Below are 12,293 nucleotides of genomic sequence, written 5' to 3' on the forward strand. Positions count from 1 at the left end.
TTTTTAAGGCTTTCTAACGAAAGTGAGCTAAGTTGTAGTAAAGTATTACATATTACAATAAACTTTAGTAGGCATAAAATTAGTAAATTCTACAACCATATGTCTTAATGAGTATTTTTATTTAAAGATCATGTAGAATATTAACCGGAAACCTTAAATATTTTTATGGTATGAAGCTCAACATAAAATATAAATAAAGAAGCATTTTATTGCAGTGCCTTTTACAAATTTCTGCAAGGACAATCTATTTCTTATACAAAGAAAAGTGTCACAAAGTTTTTACTTCAAGCGAAATAATATTAGAATTAGCCTCAACGATGGTATGCATCCGTTAATAATAATGAAAGCGTCCTGACAAGAAAAATTGTGTATGTAGATACACGTTGGGTATAAGTAAAAATGTATACAAGAAATAATTATTTATTTATTAGTAACCTTACAGCTAACATACATATTATAAAACGTATATACAAAGCCAAAACAAATTACATAGATAAACAATATGTATGAAACAGAAAACATTAATAGACAAAAAGAAAAAAAAAGAAGGAAAACTGAAATTTAACATTAAACGAACGACAATTAATGTAAAAACTAAATTATTCAAAAGTATTTCCGCTTCTTCAAATATATTTTCACAAAGCCTTTGGTGAGGTGGAAAATATCAACTTCCTCATAATAATTTTGAACTAAAATATAGTATGTAAATTTTCAAAACTTATGAAAAATTTAATCACAATTCCAAATAATTTTAAAAAAAATCGGATTTGCCCCCCTTAACAATCAAATTTCATAAAAAGATTAACGGTGTTTTTTGTTTTAATCACACGTTAAAAATAACACAGATCACAGATTATATTAATAAAATAAGTAAAAGAATTTACGATGGCTATAAATTTAAATTGGTCTGGTGTTTATGATAACGTTTATAACATAATTAGTGCCTAAAATAAGTTATTGCTTTTTGTGTGCACGCAAATATTCCATGTTTATCGAATTATTTTATAAACTTTATAAAGACATACATAGATTTCAATTTATAACAGTGATTAATTTTTATGACTATATCAGAATATTTTGCACTTAGTGACTTCATTGGTTATATTGATACAAACATTCTTAATCTTGGAAATAAAACCACCAGTAACCGCGGTACAACCTTTTCAAGTTTAGGCCTCAGATTTCTGTATCTGTTTAATGATCATTTTTTAATCATTTGTGTCTGACACACGTCGTCGACTTTTTGGGTCTACTTTTGGGAATACTAAACAATAAAGTTTATCAGTGTTTTGTACTAAACACGGATTCGAGTTCAGAAACAAGACTTCCCGCTAAGTCTAAATCCTCACCTTTCGACATAATGCTTTCCTTCACCATATGAGAATTAAAAAATCGGGTCATGATGTGGTCAAAGTTTTATAACCTAAGACGATTTCTAGTCTTCTTTAGGAATTAATTATCAAAGTAGGTATTCATGGGCGGCGATGTCGCTTAACATCTAGCCTTCTGTCGCTATTTATTTCTAACTATGAGAAAACTAAGAGCTGGTTCTAGCATAACTATTATTCCATTTGTTTTGATGCCACACCTACAATCTGCACTTAAAAATCACTATGATGACCGGTTACTGAAACGTACAAACGAAGTTATTCTGGCCGCTATGGATATATAGAACTTCTCGACCTGGGCCAGGTTTGAGGAACAGAACACCATACTTTCTCCATAGTTCCAGAAAACCTAACACCATGATGTTTCGACGATGCCTACAAAGAATAATAATAATTTATATGTACAAAAATACATAATTACGATAATATTTGCTGATAGTAAAGAAATCTTCCTTACAGATTTATAACACAAGCGCCAAGGCTGCACAAAATAGCTCCACTCCCAGCTCTGCCAGAACTACGCACATTGTACGTATGTATGTTTTTTTAAATAAGCTATTTATTACACAATTTATTTAAAATGTTGATAAAATCCCGCACGGCGTACTGCTGGTGTATCGTGAGCCCCGTTTTGAGGCTCTCAGTAAAAAAGGGCAGCACTCACGTACCGATTTATTTGGTATTATAATTTCTTGTAATCTATGTATTAGTCGTGTTCTGTGTTGTAGCGTCTTGATGTAAAAACCTGTATCTCCAAGGACTTAATAATAATAATAAACAATAGCGCTACAATCTTTTAGGTCTGGGCCTCAGATTTCTGTACCTGTTTTATGATTGTTAGTGAATTGAAAGGTGATCAGCCTTCTGTGCCTGACACACGCCGTCGACTCTTTGGGTTTAAGGCAAGCCTGTTTTCTCACGATGTTTTCCTTCACCGTTCGAGCTAATGTTAAATGCGCACATAGAAAGAAAATCCATTGGTGCACAGCCGGGGATCGAACCTACGACCTCAGGGATGAGAGTCGCACGCTGAAGCCAACACTGCTCTTCAAGCACTTATTACATATCTATTATTATTTAAATAAATCTTAGTGTGATACTTCGGTGCCGAAAATTATACTCTAACAACGCATTATCAGCAAACTTATAAAATTCTTGGACCTTCATAAGAGTGGGCCTAATGGCACTCCCACAATTGTACTGCGTTTATGAGTAGACACCAGACCTGTACTCTCTCGGCACTGTTCCAAAGTGCTATTTTTTTATAATAGGAGGCAAACGTGCAGGAGGCTTACCTGATGTTAAGTGATACCGCCACCCATGGACACTCACATTCCCAGTAGGCTCGAAAGTGCGTTGCCGGGCTTTCAAGAATTGGTACGCTCTTTTCTTGAAGGACCCAAAGTCAAATTGGTTCGGAAATACTTCAGCTGGTGAGTGGGGAGCTGGTTTCACATCGTGGTATCATAAACTGCCTTAGATAACTCTCAGTTGAGGAACGAAAAGTGCTGGACTACTACTTCAATACATCTGTTTCCTAAGAAAGGCGATCGCAAAATATTTATAACCTTCTTGTTCGACAAAATGATTGATTCACAAAACTATTATTAACCGTTAGCTCCCGGAATGTAGAGGGCCATCAGATGATTACCCATGGTGAGAACGGATTTCGTTGTGCTCACTTGTCTGTTAACCTTTAAGTTTACCTTACACGTAGGTAGGCAAAGGTAATTTGTGCATAGAGTTTGGACATAGTGAAAGTTTTCGATCGGATTTAGCATAGACCGCTTCTATGCGCTCAAAGTTCCTATGCGCTCCCCTAGAAATTATGCAATTGGATTTGTTGGATGAAGAAATGTAATTTCCCCATTGTAAGGATTTCATGGCTGATTTCAAGAAATAAATGAAAAATATGAATTTTAAATTTGTTTGTTTGTAATATTTAATATATTTATAATGTACAGTATGGTGACAACGTCAGGTCTGGTGGAGGTCCCAAATCTCAGTCATGTGCATGATCACCATCGGAAGGGATCGAACAGTTCCTTGTCTTATTTGCAAGCTATGTAAGTAAACTTAACCTTAAAGCAAAACTTGTGTTAAAATACCTGTTTTTGTCGGATACATGTGCCCAGGCTCTTTCAGGTTCATGGTTAATATTTTCAATATCCAATAATGAGGCCTAAAGTTCAAATACTGACTGAAGTGATACAATACTGGGATTTTATAAAAAAAAGTTATATTTTTTTCATCCTTTGTTATTTTTTATTTATTCGTCTTTTATTTACTTTCTAAATACATATTGTATTATTTATTTGGCCCATTTGCTGTCATGTAGTTGAATGCATCCAATACTCTTACTTTATAGTTTATTTGGCTACTTTCTGTTTCAATTAATAAATGTTTATGTTTTTCATGTTTATGTTTAAATGTGTATTCCGTTTTGGTGATACTTCCATGACATCTTTTTATGAGAGTTTTAAAAACACCCACTCATATAGTAAAATATAATGTCTCCTGCATTGCCAATCTTAATATATAATATATTAGCCGCTGTGGCCGAATCTACAGAATATTATCATTAAAAAAAATATTGTTTTGTTTTAGTGATCTCGAAGGTAATCACATAAAGCGAATACCTGCTCATGCGCTGCGTGTTCGCGCAGATCAAGTGTAAGTCACTAGGTACATATATGTTTTATGTTTTTATTTAATTATCGATAATTATGTGTTCATTCTACAAGTATAATTACTTGTATAATATACATTATACAGCCTTATTGATACGTAATTTCTTCTAGGCAACTTCTTGTCAGATATTGTAAACTGCAGGAAAATATAATTTTGCTATATGGTTATTTATTTCATTTTATACACTAGGGGGGGAATCAGGCAGGAGACCCCATCTGATTTTAAGTGAAACTGCCGCCTTTGGACATTCTCGATGCCAGAGGGCTCGCGAGTGAATTGTCGGTGTTTTAATACATTTTTAATTTATCTCACGAGTTATGTTTTAGTTAAGTTACATGTATATATATATATAAACGTATGTAGTTGTAAATTATTGGATGCGTATGTGTACCACAAAGATCGGTTCGGTGGCCGTCGATACACAATCTTATACTAGAATAATAAGTCCTAAGTAAAATAAAAATGTGTCTAACGTAACCCGAGTAAATCAAAACAATGACTCAACTAATAAATGTGACGATCGGCCGAGAAAAAATATCACCCTCGTCAAAAATTATTAAATTGAAATTATGTATTTCTAACAGTATGATTGCTAACGTACCAAACGTCATCACACACTTGAAGCCAAAATGAGCCCTTTAGGTTTTCCCACACTCATAAATTGTAATATATGTTATATTACAATTAAATTACTCGTTTCCATGTCCAATACGTCGACTATACTTTTACTCTTTATAGCTAAAAGAAGTGTCACTTAGATTTAAGAACCATTCAACCTCAAGTTAGTTTTTTGTTAATCCAGGAACGCTACCCCACTATCCCTAATTTTGTTAGTTATAAGCTCAAGTTTCAAACGATTAAAGCCAGTTAACACTCAGCTTTCAAACAAAGAGTTTAATTTATTGGTACATCAATCCAACATCCGCCAGCGAACTCTCGTTTATAAAATTTTAATTAGTAATTGTAAAATTGAGTTAATGATCCAGTTCTTTCTTTTAAATATATGTAAAATAGTCTGAGAAAAAATTAAGATTATAAAATTAATTTACAGGTCATTAAACTACAACCTAATAGAAGAAGTTCCTGCTCACGCGTTCAAGAATGCGCAGATATCCAAATTGTATGTAAATATTGCAAATACATATATATCATCTGATTAACTCAGACACATATTTATATTTAGATATAATTATTTTCAGGAGTTTCAGAGGAAATCCGAATTTAAAAAGACTAGATGAGCATGCCTTCGCTGGAAATCTCCTACTTCGACAACTGTAAGTTTTTTGTGAATTATATAGGACTTGGCCTTGGTATTACTTGAATATTACTATTAATTACGCACCAAAAAGTAGATATTTTTATTTTGTAACATTTCTTTACCAAAATGTCATATATGTTAGATAAAAGAGCTTGTAACAGATACCGTACTTATAGTATTATGTATGACGAGGTATATTTAAATAAATAAATTAAGGTCAAGCCTTATTTTCTAATTCGAATATTTAACATTAGAAAGTGTCTAATAACACTGCTTACAACACCACTTTGTCAATTGACTTAATCTCAGACAAATATCTATGCGATTTTAATGAATGATTTTGCTGCCGGAATAAAATGCGTCGTTGGTATATAATAGAAGAAAAAAATCAGTAGTCGTTAGTTACTTGACTCGGATTAGCACTGAAATCTACAAACTTCGCTAACAAAGCACTGCAAGACGTCATAGTCTGAAACACGCTAACGAAGTTATTCCGGCTCTAAGGATGTATAGGACTTCTCGACCTTAGCCGCAGGGCGACTACAGCTGTCCTTCAAGAAAAGAGCGTACCAATTATTTAAAGGACAACAACGTACTCGCTAGCCCTCTGACATTGACGAACACTCCATTGGCGGCAGCATCACTTATCATCCCCGGTCCTCGCGAGAAAAAAACCCCTCGCAAGGTAGAGCGTAACAAAAGCACAAAGGACCCACAGGGTTCTTCGGGCCGGCCGATCACTGGCTAGACTGGCCGAGGATCCTCCCTTTAAGTTGAAGGAACTGTACACAACCCGCACAAGTCCTGTAAACGTCCCACTCATTCAAATGTACAATACAATATTTCTCGTATTTATTTAATAATAGTTTATTGTTTCTGTAAGTGTTCGGCATAATTTATTCTTAATCACATTCTGTTTCCAGAGATTTAAGCAATACTGCCATAACCTCTCTTCCAACGAAGGGACTTGAGAAACTAGAAACCTTAAAGATCGAAAGGACTCCTTCCCTTAAATACATTCCATCTATATATGAATTTCAAGTGAGTGTTGAATTTACAAATATTTTTGTTAGGAAAACCACTGGCGCTACAACCTAGACCTAATCTGTTTCGTAGGTCACGCCACACGCAATCCATTTTTGACTTTTGCTGACCTTCTCTGTTTCATAATATAATTTTATAACCATTACGATTTTCTAACTCTTCAGTAGCTAACTAGCATTTTTTATAAACATTTGTCAGAGCCTAGTACGCGCTCAACTTACGCACCACTTCCATTGCTGCGCGTTTGCGTTCCCTGAAAGACACAATCCAGCGAGGCACGCATTATATGAAACGCAGATGGCGAATATGGCCCAGGTAACGTATTTATTAAGTTTTATTTAACGTAAGATTTTTTGCCAGATTAAGCAGACTTAGTCTAGTGTATAAGCGGACGCTTCAGAAGAGCACCTACGGTTGAGTTGCATCGGAAGTCAAGAATAAGAAATTTCACTCGTAACACCTCAATGTCCGTCGTTCCACAAATCAGCGTCTTTTAAGGCAATTTTCGCCATGCACCACCACTATGTGAAACCAACTGCCTACCAATGTATTTCCGAATGAATTCTACTTAGGGTCCTTCAAGAAAAGAGCGTATAGCGGCAACGGATTGCGCACCCTCAGGCAATATCTGTCTATTATACCTATAACTTAACATTAGGTGTCTCCTACCCGTTTGCCAAGTTTCAATAAAAAACGATTCCAACATGATGAAAATCAGCAAATATGATAATAAATAATTGGGAAAATGTATGCATGGACAAATATACTAAAGTAATTCTTTTTTTGTATATATCAAAGTAAATTTAAGTAATTATTGAAAACTCTATAGAGTGTAACTTCGCTTTGCATTTTATAAAGTCTTAATCTTCGTCTAGTATTCAAAACTTATACAACATTTTCAACTAAAATTATTGTAAATACCGACAAAGCAATTTTCCAGAAATGCGGTAAGAGTTACAAAAACAGTCCATCCAAAACAAGAAGATCATTGCCACCAGAAAATATGAAACTATCAACGGTACCAATGCTGTAAGTATATTATGTTACTCGATAAGTGAAAAGTCAATAGAGTGAACTTATTTTATTTTAATACCTTTAATATAAAGTGTACTTATTCATTTATTTAATATTACAATTAAAATAAATTTCCTGTATTTAGCTAGTTATAATACCTAGGTAACACTGAAAATGTTTAGAAAAACGGCTTAATGTAGAAAGTTGCCAGTAATTTATTATTTTTCGAAGTAATCTACGTTCCCCTCTACACATCGTCGCATTCAGTAGAACCACTGTGAAAAACAGTGGGCCCATTCTTCCTTAGGGGTCTCTTCTATGGCATTTTCGTAGGCTTTCACCGCATCTTCAGGGCTCGTAAAGCGAATACCTGTCGAATTTTTTCCAAGAAAACAGACAAACAGCGATCGACATTTTCCTTGACTTCTTCCTTTCCTTACCTTAGTTGGCCGATCCTCGAAAGGAATGTCCCACCCACTTAGCTGAATGTCTTTTGGTTTCGGGTTCGTAGAAACATATTCAGCTTTCATCACCCGTGACGATGTCAAAAACAGCATTTGAGTCACCGCCGTTGAACTTTTCTAACATTTGGCGACACCAGTCCATGCGAAGGTGTTTCTGGTCGCCGGTTAAAGTATAGGGAATCCATCTAGTACAAAGCTTCCTGACGCCAAAATGTTCGTGTTATATTTTTTGAAGTTGACTAATAACAATGCCTAGGCTTGCCTGTATTTGCTGATAGGTCACTCTCTTATCTTCGTTTATCATGCGTCCCACAGCACTGATGTTATCTTCTGTGGTCGCTGTTAAAGGACGTCCCTCACGCGGATCATCATTGACATTGCTACGTCCACGCTTAAACTCGTTAAACGAATTGTAAATAGTGGCACGAGATGATGCTTCACTAAGAAATTCTAATCGCAGCCGATCTGCTATCAGCCTACATTTGTTGCGTCGCGTTAGGTTCATTTTCAAGTGTAATAAGACTTTTAGATTTGCCTCCAATTCACAAAAAAACATATGAATGCAATATACTCCATTAAACCTAATGGTAACCACCAAAGAGCTCCAAAATTAAAATTCAGAAGAAGTTTTTATTAGCAATGTTTGTCACTGGAAAGTTCTAAACATTTTCAGTGTTACTCACGTAATAATATCTACACAATTGACAAAAAACAAACAAAGAATTATGTGAAAATAACTACTGACGACTTTGTGTTCTTACATTACTAAATCTTTAAGAATTAATTTTTTTACTAGATATTCTGGAGAAACAACAGCAACAACCAGCGAAGAGTATGACGGTACGGAAGACGAATATTTCTCGGATTCTTCCAGTTTTGAAGATGAGGGTCCAGGAGACTTCCATGACCCGGTTAACAGAAGTCTTGGTGTTTCTTCATTTGCGGAGTGCGGTAGTTTCAGCCATACGTAAGTCCATATTAATTAGTTTATTTAAGAAAATTAAATCTAAAGTTAAAGTAAGGACGAATTTTCTAGGTAACAAACATAAAAATCTTAACAAAAATGAATCTGTCAAAGTTTTACAGATATTAGGACAGTACAAATTCCATCTGATCAGTTAAAACTTTTATATGAATTGTATTTATAGTTTTGAGAGAAATCATTGAGTAATTTAGGTCGAGCATAATTAACTAAGTAAAATATTACGCATCTCCTATAAATTTTTGTCTTTGTATTGAGCGTACATCAATTAATTAGTAATCATAATTTAATTAAATTATTTGATTACAGTCGCAGACGAATAGAATGCACACCACTACCCGACGCTCTTAACCCTTGCGAAGATGTCATGGGCTGGTCATGGCTAAGAGCCAGCGTTTGGTTTGTAATAACCGCTGCGGTTGTTGGAAACATCGCCGTCCTCTTAGTACTTCTCACAAACCACACAGAGCTAACAGTCCCGAGATTTCTCATGTGCCATCTAGCGTTCTCGGACCTCTGTACTGGAGTGTACCTGTCTATGCTCGCAGTGGTTGATCTGCGATCGTACGGAGAGTTCTTCAACTACGCTTACGACTGGCAATATGGAACAGGATGCAAAATTGCCGGATTTCTATCTGTCTTTTCGGGACAGCTATCAGTTTTTACGCTAACAATCGTAACTTTAGAACGGTGGTTCGCAATCACATACGCCATTTACTTAGATAGACGGATCACACTCTCAGCAGCAGCGAAGATTATGCTAGGGGGTTGGCTGTTCTCGTTATTAATGGCTGGATTGCCTCTTGTAGGCGTATCCGATTATTCTTCAACATCGATATGCTTACCCGTAGAGAGCGAGAACGTTGGCGTGGCTGTGTACCAGGGTTCACTATTTATGACAAATGCAATTGCTTGGGTCACTATTGTTATATGTTACGTACAGATATATAGATCTTTAGGGGGTGGGGGAGAGAAATATGGCGGGAGAGGAGCCGCCGCAGCGGCAGAACGGCGTATTGCTAACAAAATGGCGTTGCTAATTGGAACAGACTTATTGTGTTGGGCGCCAGTTGCATTTTTTGGCGTAACTGCTTTGGCTGGCGTACCTTTAGTAGATGTAAGTCACGGCAAAGTTTTATTAGTGTTTTTTTACCCGTTGAACGCTTGTGCGAACCCGTTCCTTTACGCGATACTGACGAAGCAGTATCGTAGAGATCTTCTAACCCTTATAGCGAGGACTGGAAAATGCAATTGGTTGATACAGAAGTATAAACTAGGAACCCCCCCTCCCACCGCACAAACAAATCCTTCTGCGCCTGCGCCGCTGTTACCGCTAGTAGATTACCAAAGATCACAGTCACAAAACAAAGAGAATGGAGAAGTGATGCTTTAATTTTACGCTTATTTGTAAATTATGATATTATTACTGTGTAATACTTGTTTTATTTCAGAATATTTTAATACATAATATACCTATATGTACACAGCTTTCATTAAGTAGTGTCCTAGCCTAGATTTTAGTTTTTAGAGGTTAAAACAGCTAAATCTAGTTCATTAAGCTTTGCCTAGATATAGACATGAACTATATAATCTGTATATTGTTGACAGACATACTAAAACAAACTAAAGTTATATTTTTTATTAAATACAGTGTTTATTCATAATTTATAAAAACTTGAGCAGTATTGTCAAGACAATTTAGTACATCTGTACTTATATATTCCATAACTAATTTATCGCCTTCTAATAAAATTTCATTTTTAATTAAATCCCGAATCTCCACATCCATCTTGACAGGGCTGATACAGTAACCATCTAGCTGTCGAAATATCCTTAACTTAGTTGGACCAACTTTGTTATTATCATTTTGAATATTACAGCTATCACATATACTGTCTATAGCTCGTCCGAGACTCCATGTTGAACTAATGAACACAGGACTTGTGTCTTTTAAGTCAGGATCTAAAACAACTGAGTCAATTTGCCTTAAATTCTCAAAATCACAGATAACTTTTACAGGTTTAGCTTCCACATTTATAGGTTTTTTAATAGCAAAATAAATTCTGTCTTTTGGAGTTACTGTTTTTGGTCCTTTCGCCTTTTGTTTTAATCTCATAAGATGTATCTTCGATGCTGTTTTAACTTTGGCAGAAGACTGAAGGGCTTTTCTAATATTCTCTGTAATCTGAAAACATTAATATTGTAATGAGAAATCAGGATATAAAAAAAAATTAGTAAAATTATACTATGAAACTGAAGCTTTAGGCTAATAAGAACCTATGCTTGCTATTAACCTAACCTAACCTAACCCCTCCATATACCAAACATTAATCTCTTTGTAATGGAACCTAATATATCATTCCTAAAGTTTATTATATATATATAATATATATTATATTGCTTTTTCCAATATTTTTCTTATATTTTAAACTACCTTTTCTTGCAAATGCTTATTTGCTTCTTGAAACTGCCTTCTAGGAGCTTCTAGTTGTTCTATTTTAAATGCCATGGTCTCATCATCTATTTCTGGACATGATCTAAAATAAAAATTCAAATCAACTAATATTAGTAGTACAAAAAAAAAAGGAAAATGACTATTTAGAGATACATAAGAAATGGACTAGGTAGATATACTTTGTTTGCTTTCACTGATAAATAGTTCCTCATACTAATAGCTTTTCAAAGTTCAGTTTTTTTAACTGGAAACAAAGTATTTGGGTATATAAGACATAAACATAAATGCACCTTACATCTGCTATCCAATTTTAATATATACATAAATCATTACTTAATACTTACGGATGAAATCTATGCTCTATACAATAGTGTTTATTACACTTGTTACACAACATTTCGTGAAGATTTCCTTTCCTACATCCTTTCTCTGAACACCTGAATATTTGGTCATCATTCTTAAGGTTTATTTCTTTTGGTTTTGGCGCTAATTCACAATCGCCCGAATGACAATGCTCATTGAAATGTACTCTACAAAACACCATTTTACATTTACATTGCAGTGGGAGGAAATCTGTTTGGTTGCAACTTTCGTACTGGCAGTGTTCTCCAAGATCCGGGAATTCCATTTTCTTTATTTTTTGCTTAATCGCTGGTAGTCAAAATGTTTGAACCTCTTTTATTTTATATAGATCTTCAAAGTGTAAAGAAACATATATTCACCAAAACACATTCATTTAAATTATCTAGTAATTCTTTATAAATTAAATTAACTGTTAGTTTAAAATATATATATTTGTACCACTTGTAAACAAACATGAATTTCAAAAAAGGACAAGACTCATTCGCATAAACTTAAAAGATCAGTGTCAAATCTCAAATGTCAACAGTCACTCCACGGATATCTAATAAATAGTACAGGATCCCAGCGCTCGAAAGCTATCTGTTTATTTAATGGAAATATTTTTTTATTAATCTTGAGTATTCAATGGATTAGC

General features: G+C 34.6%; 2 protein-coding genes across 3 annotated transcripts in view; one reads left to right on the forward strand and one right to left on the reverse strand.

The window, feature by feature from the left end:
* The window catches only part of LOC123710343 (lutropin-choriogonadotropic hormone receptor), a 28,381-nt gene extending 18,095 nt beyond the window's left edge, over positions 1-10,286 (forward strand). The window contains exons 4-13 of one of the 2 annotated variants that reach the window (XM_045662167.1): positions 1,848-1,916; positions 3,353-3,454; positions 3,996-4,061; positions 5,131-5,199; positions 5,279-5,353; positions 6,261-6,378; positions 6,580-6,696; positions 7,322-7,410; positions 8,656-8,826; positions 9,151-10,286. In XM_045662167.1, coding sequence (XP_045518123.1) covers positions 1,848-1,916; positions 3,353-3,454; positions 3,996-4,061; positions 5,131-5,199; positions 5,279-5,353; positions 6,261-6,378; positions 6,580-6,696; positions 7,322-7,410; positions 8,656-8,826; positions 9,151-10,234 — 1,960 coding nt within the window. In that variant the 3' untranslated portion in view covers positions 10,235-10,286. Of the gene's footprint in view, positions 1-1,847; positions 1,921-3,352; positions 3,455-3,995; positions 4,062-5,130; positions 5,200-5,278; positions 5,354-6,260; positions 6,379-6,579; positions 6,697-7,321; positions 7,411-8,655; positions 8,827-9,150 lie in introns of those variants that run through there. The other variant, XM_045662168.1, reaches the window with a different exon arrangement.
* A 189-nt stretch (positions 10,287-10,475) lies between these two features.
* On the reverse strand, positions 10,476-12,126 carry LOC123709741 (AN1-type zinc finger protein 1-like). The gene is made up of 3 exons (XM_045661267.1): positions 11,641-12,126; positions 11,276-11,378; positions 10,476-11,026 (listed from the first exon to the last, which is right to left on the reverse strand). The coding sequence occupies exons 1-3, from the start codon at positions 11,922-11,924 to the stop codon at positions 10,496-10,498; spliced, it is 918 nt and encodes a 305-aa protein (XP_045517223.1). The 5' UTR covers positions 11,925-12,126; the 3' UTR covers positions 10,476-10,495.
* Between the last annotated feature and the right edge of the window lie 167 nt (positions 12,127-12,293).

Source organism: Pieris brassicae, chromosome 5 (genome assembly GCF_905147105.1).
Source record: "Pieris brassicae chromosome 5, ilPieBrab1.1, whole genome shotgun sequence".
Lineage (NCBI taxonomy): Eukaryota > Metazoa > Arthropoda > Insecta > Lepidoptera > Pieridae > Pieris > Pieris brassicae.

Excerpts from the sequence above, each read along its gene's own strand:
- LOC123709741 (XM_045661267.1), bottom strand. The coding sequence starts at position 11,924 with ATGGAATTCCCGGATCTTGGAGAACACTGCCAGTACGAAAGTTGCAAC. Across the intron at positions 11,379-11,640 it reads ATAGAGCATAGATTTCATCC|ATCATGTCCAGAAATAGATG; the intron begins GTAAGTATTAAG and ends TTTTTATTTTAG. Across the intron at positions 11,027-11,275 it reads ATAAGCATTTGCAAGAAAAG|ATTACAGAGAATATTAGAAA; the intron begins GTAGTTTAAAAT and ends TAATGTTTTCAG.